General features: G+C 39.9%; 1 protein-coding gene across 2 annotated transcripts in view; it reads left to right on the forward strand.

Annotated features, from left to right (window-relative positions):
* The window catches only part of LOC122794406 (CTD small phosphatase-like protein 2-B), a gene marked incomplete at its 5' end in the record, with an annotated part of 676,938 nt that overhangs the window by 450,377 nt on the left and 212,630 nt on the right, over positions 1-13,931 (forward strand). For both annotated transcript variants that reach the window (XM_044062775.1, XM_044062783.1), the window contains 1 exon segment: positions 10,812-10,874. In XM_044062775.1, the coding sequence (XP_043918710.1) occupies positions 10,812-10,874 (63 nt within the window).

Consider the following 13,931-nt stretch of genomic DNA (forward strand, 5'->3'; position numbering starts at 1 on the left):
CCGTCCACTAGGAAAGTCTACCGCAGCAAGTGGAAACGGTTTTCTTTGTGGGCGGAGCGGCAAGGCCTGAATCCCTTCATGGTTCCTCTCCCTTTAGTGCTTGACTTTCTAACCACTCTTTTTAACGATGGTGCCAGCAGTTCCACAGTCAAAGTACAACTGGCGGCAATTTCTCATTATCACATTGGTCATGACTCTAGTCCACTCATGTCAGCCAAGTTGTGTAAAATTTTCCTTAAAGGTACTTTCCTTCTCAGGCCCCTGTAAAACAAGCGGTTCCTCCTTGGGACCTCTCCTTAGTTCTCCAGGCCTTGACCGCCCCCCCCCCTTCGAACCAGCGGCTATGGTGGATCTCAAATTCTTGTCTTTCAAGACAGCCTTTTTAGTAGCCATTACATCGGCCAAGAGAGTTTCAGAGCTCCAAGCATTATCAGCTAAACCTCCTTACTTGGTATTTCATCCGGACCGTGTTTACCTCAGGACCAACCCGTCCTTTCTTCCTAAAGTAGCTTCTGAAGCAAACATTAATCAATCCATTAACCTCCCTGTTTTCTTTCCTAAATATGAAAATAAAGGTGAATACAAGCTTCACTCCTTAGATGTTCACAGGCAACTTAGATTTTATCTAAACAGAACGGCTGGTCATAGGCAATCCGACCAGTTGTTTATTTCCTTTGCTAAATTTAATTTGGGCAAGCCAATTTCTAAAGTTTCTCTGTCTCGCTGGATTTCACAGTGTATCTTATTGGCTTATCAAGCTTCAGGAAGGCCCGCACCGGAGGGTGTACACGCCCATTCAACCCGGTCAGTATCTACCTCGGCAGCCTTTAAGGCTAGGATTCCTCTAGATGATATTTGTGCAGCAGCCACGTGGGCTTCATCTCATACTTTTATTTCCCACTATAAGTTGGATCTTGCATCTAGGGTAGAGCATCCTTTGGCTCCGGTGCTCCGGAATATCCTTCCATGATGGCCCCAAGATTCAGGTAGCTGGGGACTCTGTCCCACAGGTTGCAGACAAATGGATCTCCTTCCTCAGATTTAGAAGTTATGTACTCACCATAACGCGTTCCATCTGAGTAGGTGTATTCATTTGTCTGCAACCATCCCCCTCCTATCCCCCTGGCCTTTCAGTTTCCTGCATATTATGTGTTACCCTTTTCAGGGTGTTCTTGCTGTTGGCAAACTCGATCTGAGGTCATGAGGGTAGAGCAGGGCATTATGGGTGAGGGGAGGAGCTGAGAGCTTGGATCCATAGCTGGTAAACCATGCCGGTTCGGATCCGATATCGGATCCATAACCCACAGGTTGCAGACAAATGAATACACCTACTCAGATGGAACGTTATGGTGAGTACATAACTTCTAATTCTTTTTAGTGCCAAAGAAAACAGGGGACTGGAGACCAATCTTGGATCTCAGCAACTTTAACAAATCAGTTCGAAACAAGTTCTGGATGGTCACGGTTCAGTCCATTCTTTCATTTCCAGAAAAGGAAAACTGGATGTGCTCTGTAGACTTTCAGGATGAGTATTAGCACATAGAAGTGAACAAGTGATCCAGGAGGTACTTGCGTGTCCGGCTGGGAGCCAGTCACCATCAGTTCAGAGTACTGCCCTTTGGTCTCACCACAGCCTCTAGGGCATTTACCAAGTGCATGGCAGTAGTGGCAGCTCACTTGAGACTAGACTGCATGGATTCTGGTTGTTTCCATATCTAGATGACTGGCTCAATTCCGCCCCAACCAGGCATCAACTATTAAAGGCAAGAGACAATGTTTTCCAGATGTGTTTCCATATAGGGATAACTATAAACTACAAGAAATCCTATCTAGAACCTAATCAAAATTTAAACTTTATAGGAGCAATTCACAATGCAAAAGAGACAATAGCCTCACTCCCTCCTTCAAGTGTGGAGGCAATCAGGTTGCAAGAGTAATATGCAGCAGCTAAATCTCAGTTCAGCTAATTCTTCAGTCGTTAAGATCTGTTGCGGCAGCAATATCGCTAGTTCCACTGGCCAGATTTCATATGAGAATGGCTGTTAACAGCACAGTGGTATATCCTTCAACAACCAATATCTACTGAAATCACCAATGTTTGTTCTTCCCTAGCTCAAGGCCACATTGACCATGGACACTTCCCAGCTAGGGTAGGGGGCATTTTCAGGGCAAAACAGTCCAAGGCACTTGGTCCCCCACAGAGGCTAAATTGCATATCTGTGTTCTAGGGATAATGGCAGTGATTTTAGTGTTGCAGTCTTCCCAATATACTCTTACCTTAGAAACGATTGCAGCTCAGACAACATTTCGGTAGTCTGGTACATTAACAAACAAGTAACAGGAAAACTCCACAAGCAAATACCAGCGTTGCTCAGCTTTCAACTGTAATGTCACAAGTAGCAGAAGTAAATCCCAACTGGAACAATAGAAAAAGCAGATGCAATCTTCAATAAGCAACCCAGTTAGTACGATAAATCCTTTATTTGGACAAAAAGACAAGCTCAAAACAAGCGCTTTCGCCTTGTTGTACCAGGCTTTATCAAGTTCATTAACACAAATAGTTCCAAGTCTTTTATACTCTTGAAAGTTGATCATGTGATCTTAATAACTTAATTGTTTAATTGTGAAGTTGCTAGGTAAATTACTGACCTTAAATGGAAATAGTACAAATTTTGTTAAAGAAATAAAAATATAATGTTCAGCCTAAGAATAAAATCCATCCTAAAAATAAAGCGTGTAAAAAATATATGTTTAAAACCGTTGCAAGCATTGCAAAAATTCATAAAAATATGTGTTTGTTAAAAAAGGAGATAGAATTTATTAAACCCTTACAATGCACTGACAGCTGTTAAATAGAACTGCTGTCTTCCTGCTAAAGAAATGCAGAACTTCAATTTTAATGAGGTTGACCAAAGTCTATCCTGAATTGTGAACACTGTGGAAAATAATTGTTTAGTATGTCCATACAATTCTTTCGACAGTGGGGGTAATGTTAACCAGTGTGACTTTTATGCATGTCCATGCTACTGTATTATAACTTGTCTCTGTTGATTTTTAAAAGACTAATGAGACTGATAGTATAATTTAAACCTGGGGGTTTGGTTACATTTAGCTTCATTTGCCAAATAAGCTCTCTGTTTTCAAGCCGGGTTTCCCAATCTCCACCTCTAGGGTCATGGGGAACCTGTTCAAGTACAAAAAACTTTAATTGCATGTTTGTGCAACTCAAAGAATGTTTGTAAAAGGCGTTGGTGTCTCTTTTCTTCTCTATGTCATAGAGATGCTCATAAGTCCTCCTTTTGAGCATCCTCTCGATCTTTCTTACATAGAAACTAGAACATGTCACACAAACGCCTAAATAAACCACTCCCTTGGTTGAACAAGTATATCTGCCATAGGAACCCAGTTTCAACTTTCTAGAAGGCAAATAAAAGCATTCCTCTCCCAGAATGTAGGCGCATTGATTACAAGCCCCACATTTATAAGTACCATTCTTCGTGGGGGCATAGCCTGCGCTTCTGGAACTCATGTTTGTTTTGTGCTCAAACATGCCCTTTAAATTAGTGTCTCTTTTCCTAGTGAAGCCTACCCTATCTGGTAGGTATTGGTTAATGTCGTTATATAAAGCTAAAATGGGCCAGTACGTAAGAATGGTATTTTCCACCAAGCCTGAATCCTTATTGTAAGTATAAACAAAGTTGTTTTTTAAATAATGTTGTTGATCTGCAGAGGAAGAAGGTGAGAGCAACCCTTTTCCTAGAAGTGGTGGGTACAATGATTCCCTTTTAGTAAGTATTTCTGATGCTAAAGATTTAATAAGTTTAAGTGGGTACCCTCTCTGTAAAAACAGTGCCTCCAAGGTGTCAATCTCTTCCAGGAAGAGTTCCAAGGTGCTAGACATCCTTGAGGCGCATATCAGTTGCCCCTTTACGATTCCTTTTTTAGTGTAATGAGGATACCAACTATTATAGTGTAGGAAAGTGTTGGAATAAGTGCTCTTTCTGTAAATTCGTGTTTGAAATCGCCCAGCCTCTATGTCCTTACTAAGAAGAATATCTAAGTAATGCAGTGAAAAATCACTGATTTCATACATAGGTAAAGGCTAAAAATTCGGTGGTTGAATTTATATAACGGAAAAAGTCCAAAAAACTTTCCTTGTTACCTTTCCATAAAATACAGATGTCATCAAGGTAACGTTTGTAAAACAATATATATTCCTTCCATTCCGAAGAATGAATGAATGTCTTTTCCCATCTGTAAAGCACAATGTTGGCATATGAAGATGCGCATGATGCGCCCATGGCCACCCCCTTCTGTTTAAAGATCTCACCGTTAAAATAAATGAAATTGTTTAACAAAACCGTTTCCATGAATTCAACTATAAGATTGATCAAGCTGTTACTAAGGTTTGATTCACTGGCCAGAATTTCATTAAACCAGTCCAAACCTATATTATGCAGAATGCTAGGAAACAGTTCAATAACATCTATAGTAACCATTAAAAGATTTGGTTCAAAAAGACTTGGAGTAATGCTACCAATGAATTCCCAGGAATCTCTGCAAATGTGTGAAAGTGGAGATAAGTTGTTTAAGGTTATGATCTACAAAAATCCTTAAGGGCTCAGTAATGCTGCCTGCACCTGCTACTATTGGTCTACACCTCAGGGGTACCAGACCCTTGTGTACCTTAAGTATTCCGAAAATAACCGGAATTTTCGGTTTGGGGACCGAGAGATAGTTATATAACTTTTCACTAATGCCCCCTTGGTTGAGGTAGTCTTTTAACATGTAATGGATTTTAGAAAATGCAATATATAATTCATTTCTCGAAATTAGTTCGTAGGTGTCGATGTCCTGTAAAATGTTGTGAATATGCATTTCATATTCTACATTATACATGAGGACTACCCCTCCCCCTTTGTCAGGTTTCATCACCCTAATGTCCTCGTTGTTTAAGTATTCTATCAATTGATGTAAATGAAAATCAAAATTACAAGGTACTTGCTTATAATACAAATTTTGTTTTTCTCTTAAAGCCTTTTCCACTAGGTCTTCAAAGACTTTGAGATTAGGGTGCGTGGGGGGGTTAAACGTACTCCGTCTGCTAATAGTGTGGTCTGTTCGTTCTTGACCTTTAAAATGAACAGCAAGGTTTAAGTTCCTAATAAACAGTTTAAACTCCACTAACAACTTGGAAAGATTCATGGGACGAGATGGAACATACTGAAGTCCTTTGGTGAACAGCTCAAAAAATTCTGGGGTAATTGTGGCATCAGTGAAATTGTAAATCTTAAAGTTGTCCTTAGTAACTACATGACAACCTTCTGTGCTTAAATTTAAATCTAGTTCACCTAAGCCTTCTGTATGGTAAGAACTGTCCATATCTACCTGCGCCCCCTGTTCCAGTTCTCCTGGTGATGTGAATGATTCCTCCCCAACGGTCTGCCCTGGGGGTATTGAAAAACCTGGAATTGATTAGCACTGTCTTTTTGTGCAAGGCGCTCACTCCTTGGGGGCTCAGCTGTTGGTGTACTGGCTTCCTCCTGATTAGTGTTCTCAAAATTATTCCTTTGCTTCTCTATGAAATTGTATCTATTTCTACCGGGTAAAGGATATGCTGTACCCTCTTTGTATTCTAAAAGGTCCCTTTCTAATTTCCTGGTTTTACGATCTATGATTTTTAAACAATGCTTGTCTACCTCTGTAAAAACATCATCATACTTTTTTTTAAAACTTAAAAAATTCTTGTGTTTAACAATGCTGTCATTTAATGCAGTAAGTTCATTCAAAATTGCATTAGCTTTTTTCTGATAGTCCTGAACCATAAGGTTCAACATCTCGAGAACTGTCTTGTCAAAAAGTTCCAAAAGCTGTGAATGCAGTGTTGAGCCAACAGTGGCACTGTTAGGGAACTTAAAGCAACGGAGACCTTTAGGCACCCGTTGCACCCTAATGCATTCCTTTAAGTAATTAATTTCCAACTGAGAATTCGTGTATGCATAAAGCTTGTTGTTTAAAGATTCAAAGTCTGTATCCATTTGTTCAAAATGCTTATTTACAGTACCTTGTTTGAAAGTGTATTGCTGCTCAGTCCATGCCTGAAAGTTAAAATCCTTGTTTCTTGTGCTGCTGGAAGTAGTGCTTCTTTGCTGGTGACCATTTTGTTGGTCCTGAGTATTAAGCCTGGCCAAGTTATTCGGAGAACTGACAAAATCCACGCCATTCGGCTCCTTCAATCGCGTTGTAGTTAGTTCCTTAGCCAGTGCCTGCTGCTGGTTGCCAGGTAACGAATAGGAACAATCAGGCTTGGTTGCAGTAAGTAAACTGTTCATTTGCGTGAGCATGGTTAACAGTTGATTGAATTCTTTTCTTGTAACCGGAGCTTCATCTTGCTCATTTCTAAGAAGTAAAGGAGTGTCCAAAAAGTCAGAGCTAGCTGGGTCTTCTGCCTTGGAGAAAAATACGCACTCAAAAAGTAAAAGAAACACAAACCAGTAACAGGAAAACTCTACAAGCAAATACCAGTGTTGCTCAGCTTTCAACTGTAATGTCACAAGTAGCAGAAGTAAATCCCAACTGGAACAATAGAAAAAGCAGATGCAATCTTCAATAAGCAACCCAGTTAGTACGATAAATCCTTTATTTGGACAAAAAGACAAGCTCAAAACAAGCGCTTTTGCCTGGTTGTACCAGGCTTTATCAAGTTCATTAACACAAATAGTTCCAAGTCTTTTATACTCTTGAAAGTTGATCATGTGATCTTAATAACTTAATTGTTTAATTGTGAAGTTGCTAGGTAAATTACTGACCTTAAATGGAAATAGTACAAATTTTGTTAAAGAAATAAAAATATAATGTTCAGCCTAAGAATAAAATCCATCCTAAAAATAAAGCGTGTAAAAAATATATATGTTTAAAACCGTTGCAAGCATTGCAAAAATTCATAAAAATATGTGTTTGTTAAAAAAGGAGATAGAATTTATTAAACCCTTACAATGCACTGACAGCTGTTAAATAGAACTGCTGTCTTCCTGCTAAAGAAATGCAGAACTTCAATTTTAATGAGGTTGACCAAAGTCTATCCTGAATTGTGAACACTGTGGAAAATAATTTAGTATGTCCATACAATTCTTTCGACAGTGGGGGTAATGTTAACCAGTGTGACTTTTATGCATGTCGATGCTACTGTATTATAACTTGTCTCTGTTGATTTTTAAAACACTAATGAGACTGATAGTATCATTTAAACCTGGGGGTTTGGTTACATTTAGCTTCAGTTGCCAAATAAGCTCTCTGTTTTCAAGCCGGGTTTCCCAATCTCCACCTCTAGGGTCATGGGGAACCTGTTCAAGTACAAAAAACTTTAATTGCATGTTTGTGCAACTCAAAGAATGTTTGTAAAAGGCGTTGGTGTCTCTTTTCTTCTCTGTCATTAACAAACAAGGACAAACCAGATCCTATCCCTTGTGTCAAGAAGCTCTCAAGAGTGTAGCAGTGGGTGAGCTCATCAAACCGTTTTCTCATAGCAACACGTTTTCTGGGGAAATCCAGTGCGATAGCAAACAGTTGAGCAGCTACATTCTTATATCCCACAAATGGTCCCTCAATCGGAATGCTTAACTTTTCAGTGAAGGATCGTCTTTTTTGACTAGAAGTCCATTTGGCAGCAATATCCAATTTTCACATTGGTTTCCAAGGTTCTTCAGTTGCTTCACATAAACTCCGCAAAGCATTTGAGAGGAACTCTCCATTTAAAGCCCCTGCATAAAGATGCTCCTCCCCCTCGGGACCTAAATTTAGTGCTGCAAGCTATTTTACACCCCCCTCCCCCATTCGAACCAGCAGCCAAGTGTGATCTCAAATTTCCCCGTTGGAAGACTCTTCTTGGTAGCCATAACCTATGCAAGAATTTTGGAATTTCAAGCATTATCTTCCAAACCACCATATTTTATTTTTTTCACGAAGAGTATCCCTTCATACTAATCTATCCATTTTACCAAAGGTGGTATCAGAGACAAATGTTCAGTCCATTGATTTGCCAGTAATTTTTCCAAAATTTGAGAACAAAGGTGAATACTTATTGCATTTATTAGGTGTTCACAGTCAGTTGTGTTTTTACCTTCATAGAACCAAAGATTTCCAGAAATCTGATAAATTATTTGTTTCCTTCTCAGATGTTAAATTGGGTAAACCAGTTACCGAAGTAACCGTGTCCAGATGGCTTACCAGTTGCATTACTTTCATTTATGATGATTTGGGCATGGCCTTTCCAAAATCCTTATGAACCTATTCTACTAGAGCAATGGTAACTTCATCTGTTTTCCATACTAGAGCCTCTATGGATGAAATTTGTGCAGCAGCAACTTGGGCTACTCCTCATACCTTTGTTACTCATTACAAATTGGATCCAGCCTTCAAGGGTAAAGCATCATTCGGTTCAATGGTGCTGAGGAACATCCTTGAGTCCACCCAGGATCTAAGGTAGCTGGGGACTCTCTCACATAGGTTGAGGAGAGAATGAAAATTGAGAACATCAGATAGTTGTGTACTCACCATAACATTCCATCTATGTTGTCCGTATTTCATTCTTCAACTTCCCATCCACCAGCCCCCTGCCTTTGAATTCCTGGATGAGCAAGTAGTCTTAGGTGGGCACTTACCTTGTACTGAGCTCTGGATATAGTCTGTCTGGAAACTTCTGACATTTTTTTACGTGTATTAGCAAACAAGATCTGCATTACTTAGGAAGGGTGCATTTTGGGTAAGGGAGAGGCTTGAGAGTTTTTTGGTTACCATGAGCTATTGTAACAGCCAAGTCGGATCCAAGGGATCGGATCTGAACCCCATAGGTTGAGTAAGAATGAAAATGGGCAGCACAGAGGGAACGTTATGGTGAGTACATAATAGTTGCATAACTTCACGCTGATCCTTAATCTGCTGAGTACTGGTTTTTCATTCTTTTCAGTATCATCCCATTTTGCCAATATAGTTCCAAAAGCTTGTTCTCCTCTCAGCCTTCTTTTAAGCACTCTTTGATTTTTTTTCTTTTTCTTTCCTATTTTGATAATTTTTAATTGTATTTTTTTTCCCATTTGCTAGCGGGTTATATAATGTACAGCACAATATAGCTTTATGTAGCACCCATAAAGCTACCATGCAACAAGATGCCATATGGTTCTGTCTTGTCTGTTAGTTGCTGCCATGTTAAAGTGTGAACATGTCCATCTTTTCACTGTGGTATCTGTATATGACCAAGTTTGAACTACTACAAATAACAAGTGGGTACTCTGCCTCTTATGCTGTTGTAGCAAACTATCTTGCTTCCTAAGATGTAATAAATATCTTTTTCCATATTTCTTTTCTCCTTTGCTTGTTGATTATCAAACCCTTACAGTAACTGCTCATCTATTCACTGTTACTAGGGCAAGAACATGGTGCATGCTGAATGTCATGTAGATGAGGGGTTTTCTCTGTTCTGGTTTTAACCTCTCTCCCAGTGGCTGATATTGATTTACAGATGTGAGGGCCGCCTTTGCCCTTCCCTGAGTGCATACATGTTCCTACACATCTCCATAAAGACTCCTAGTGAATGTAGCATGGCATTACATCTGTGTCTTCCATAGGTACCAGCTTTGCAGTGGACTGAACAGCACCCCCCCCCCTCCAGTATGGGTGAGCTGGCATTACTATTGTCAGCTCTCATGGCACTTGGGTCACTAGTCGCACCTGTAACAGAAAATAATTGACTCCTGTCAGTCTTCACTTGATCCCCCCCACACACACACACACACACACACACACACACACACACACACACACTTCCCCTTGAGTGCTTTATCACCTCTCACCTTTTTTCCTGTATTCTGTCTTTCTTCCTTGGGATGTACCTTTCCCTTTTTTCCCTTTCAGATCGTAGTGGTTATTTCAGAATGCTTCTTGCTTATGCTTAGATCATTTTCTGATGAATTACTGCTGCACTTATAAATCTGTATTGGAAGAAAATGAATTCTATGTGGACAAGAAAGTACTTTGAAAAATTAGTCCTCAAATGTGTAATATATTTCAAATCCTCTTATCCCAAGAAAAAAATTATAAATTGAAATTTAATTTACATTGTGAGGAAAAGCATGGAAAATAACCAAGAATCCCTTGAAGACAGAATACTATATTTGTTTTATCTATTACTTTTACTTTGTAATATTGTGTTGGATGACTAGCAAATTATTTGGAAATGTTCCATATAAGAGCTGAAGTGATTGAAGATTTGTAGAGAAAGGAGTTGACTTTATTCAGTGATCTTGAATTACTTGCTTTCAAAAGATTTCTGTATTGTATATTAGTGCAGTGAGCCCCATGACCTCTCCTTGTGGAAGCCATTTCAATGAAACTCTAATTTGGTTTTAGTTTGCTGTATGCTTAATTTTGAAACTGCAGTTGTACGTTTTTTCTAGTACGTTCAAGGGTGCCTATCCAGAACCAAAAATTGTTTGCTTTGCTAGCCCAGTTAAGTCCTACTACCTAGATGCTACATTTAAAGGATAAATCAGAAATATTTGCTTTAAATAACTGAAACTGTTGCACTGTGAGGATGTCTGCAAAATGAAGCTTATTAGCAACAGGACTTAGCCTGAACCCTATAAGGTTGTACTGACTGATGTATAGTTAGTAGACCGTTAGAACAGTGTTTGAACACTGCATGGTAACATCCTTCATTGTGATAGTGCACTTCTGGAACACAGACAAAATTTATTGCACTTGGCGGTATGATCCCCACAATCTTGTTAAACTGAACTCATTGTCATCTTTCATAGATTTACATGAATGTGAGGCCGTATGTGAAGGAGTTCTTAGAAAAACTCTCCAGAATTTATGAGGTAAGTTGTATTAAACTGCTATCTTAAGTTATTTTAAAATAGCTAACTGTACATTGCACAGTTTACCACACAGAGGGCAGATGTAAGTTCATTAGTGGTACAAGTTGCATGAAGTATGTATAATGCATTATTCAGGTAATTAAGCATGTTCTTTAATTTAGCTTTACTTTTTTTCTTCCTGTATCTCTAGTATATGTTTAAAGCAGGCACATCATTGGGGAGGTCATGTCAGAAGCCTTAGTATGTGGACCTTCTGAGGTATGGTGGTTGGACATATGATTGAGACAAAATTTGAATTGGATCTAGGAGAGAATTAAAAATACTGTTTCACTGAAATTGTGGTCTTATCTGTTCCCTGCTGCTAGAGTTTAAGATTCTAATCAACTGTAAGGGTTATGAATGAGGTAGAAGGGATGGGAAGGATAGACATTAAAGGTAGACAAGAAGCTTATTTAATATGTAGTGTTGCGCAGAAGAGTTAGATTAAATTAGAAATGCATTATGGCTCTAGGAAATGTTACTTTGTAATCTGGAAGTTTCGTTATCCTTTGGATGAAGATTAGGCAAGTCGCATAGTTTGATAGTTGGCTGAGATTATTTCATAGCACTTCTATCTGATTATCTTTTCATTCTTCCTCAGCAATGGGTTTGGATCCAATCCTCGAATCCGACTCTGCCGCATACACTAGACTTCAGATCCAGCTCTCAAGCTCCTCCCTCTACCCATAATGCTCTATTCCACCCCAACACCTCAGATCTTGTTTGCCGCCATTGTGATTAGACACAGGTTCTGCTCTCAAGATGTAAGTGATGGATTTTTTTTTTACTAATTTTATTTTGGATAGTCCTAGTCCAGATGTTCTTCATCTTTTACTGTTGTAATCATTACATTTGGGTTATCTGCTTGCAGGTAGCCCTCAGTCAGCCTGATTAACAAAGTCTTGGGTCCTGCGTCAGTTGATGTCCCTTCTTCCATGACATCAGGTCGTCAGGAGTATAAAACATGCAGTCATTGCCCTTACATCAGTCTTTCTTATCGTGCGGTGCCCGAAGCAGAAGCAGTTTGCAAGTGCCGGTCGGCCGACTCATGAAATTTTCATTTTCGAGTTTCAGAACCGAAGTCTTCAACTAAAGCTAAGTACCCCGTTGGGGAAATTTTTCTTGCTCCTTACCGATGTCAGTAAAAGTTAATTGCATTACTTGTGGAAAGCAAATACCTCATAAAGATTTTCATTCGTACTGTATTCCTTGCCTAGGCCCTGACTACGACGTACCTTGCTGTCGGTTTTGTGCTTTATTTAATCCGTGCACTATCCATCATCGGTATATTTTCACCTCTAAATATTTCTCTCTGTTTAATTATCCAGAAATGTCGCCTGTTAGCCATCCGACTACCGGGATTCTGAAAAAACGCAAAGATAGAGACAGGCCGCTGAGGTCCAAAACTGCCGATGACGCTTCTCCTTAGCCAGTCGTCAGTTCACCAGTACTCCCGCACTTTTGCAGCCCCCTGATACCCGCTACTTCTGATTTGCAGGCCTCTACTGAGACCCATTTGGAGTCCGGTATGCAGCGAGATGCTTCAACTATGGAACCCGGATGTCTCTACCATGGATGGGTCCGGAGCCGCTGTGCAGGCACCGGCTTCTGAGGGTGTGTTCAGGCCTACGGACTTGCATATTAAACCAACGCCTCCTTCTTTACTTGGGCCTAAATCTCGATCCATGCCTAAAAAACAATGCCCTGGCCACATGCTCAGGCCTCTATGCCTAAAAACAAATAAGGATGGCTAAAGATCGAATAACTCTAATCAGAGGTAGCCAACCCCCTCCTTCTAAGAGGCCTTTTACTGAAGTTGATTATGAATCTTCTGATCAGGATTCTGTTTCTGATTCTTCTGATGATCTGGATTTGCCCTTATCTACTTATGAAGATTCTGATGCAGAGGACTCAATTCCCTCTGCTTCCCCTACTGAAGATTTTTTTTTTAGGAAAACCTTACATACTGTAAGGGAGCATTTCCACTGGGAAAGCCAGGATTTTTCTGATTAAAAAAAAGAGGCTTAGGGATTTCCTTCTCCTACCTCAACGTGGGTCTTTAGCTATTCCTCCTGTACTAGACATTGTTGATGCTTTTTCGGAGTCTAGTTTGGCCCCTGATAACCCAGCCTTAACCTGACAGATTCTACAGGGTCCCGGAGTCCCACAAGTTCCTTTTTAAAAATCCTATTGCAAATCCAGAGACTGTTTCACAGAGGCACAAGGGCATTAAGGCTTCTTCTGCTAAAAATCCTACCCCTTCTGATAGAGACTCCAGGGCGCTGGATAGATGGGGTAAGAAGGTTTACACTTCTGCAACCTTGGCCATTAGGGCTTTAAACTGCCAGTTTCATATGTTAAAGTATTCAGCATCATGTTATTGGACTGGTTAAACAGAAAATTATGTTGATTCCTGACTGTGTGGAAAATAAAGAATTACAGGATTTGATGCATTCTGCTGAACAAGTTGGAAAACCTACTTTGCAATGTGGTTTTGATTAATTAGAGGCTTCTTGTAGGGCTGCTGTTACTGAGTCTGTGCTCAGAAGGCATGCTTGGCTTAAGGAGTAATCTTTGCCTGATCATGTTAAAGCTAAGTTGTTGGATGCTCCTTTAAATCAGGACCGCCTGTTTGGCAACAAGGCTGAGGAAGTTCTTAAAAAGATGGATGATGAAGCTAAATGTATGCAAACTGTGAAAGATTTTTTACAAGTTCAGCCTCCTAGATTTAGTAGACACTGGCCCTCTAAGAATTGGTCCTTCACAGCCCCTTCCAGGTCTTCTCAAGCCAAACCCAGACACAAAACCCAGGTTTCAGTCCCAAGGGATGCACAGAACTAAGCAATGGAGGGCCTCCACTTCCAAATCTAGGAATGATAAGACTCCCCCCTATGGTAAACTGTCTCAATGACTTCCTTTTAAAATTTCCAAGCACTTATCAACTGACTGCCCCTTTGGGGGAAAAGATTGCTCTTCATGCAAAGAATTGGGAACTCATTATCCAGGACAAATGGGTTT

The sequence above is a fragment of the Protopterus annectens genome, chromosome 1.part0 (genome assembly GCF_019279795.1).
Source record: "Protopterus annectens isolate FY-2018-M chromosome 1.part0, PAN1.0, whole genome shotgun sequence".
Classification (NCBI taxonomy): Eukaryota; Metazoa; Chordata; order Ceratodontiformes; family Protopteridae; genus Protopterus; species Protopterus annectens.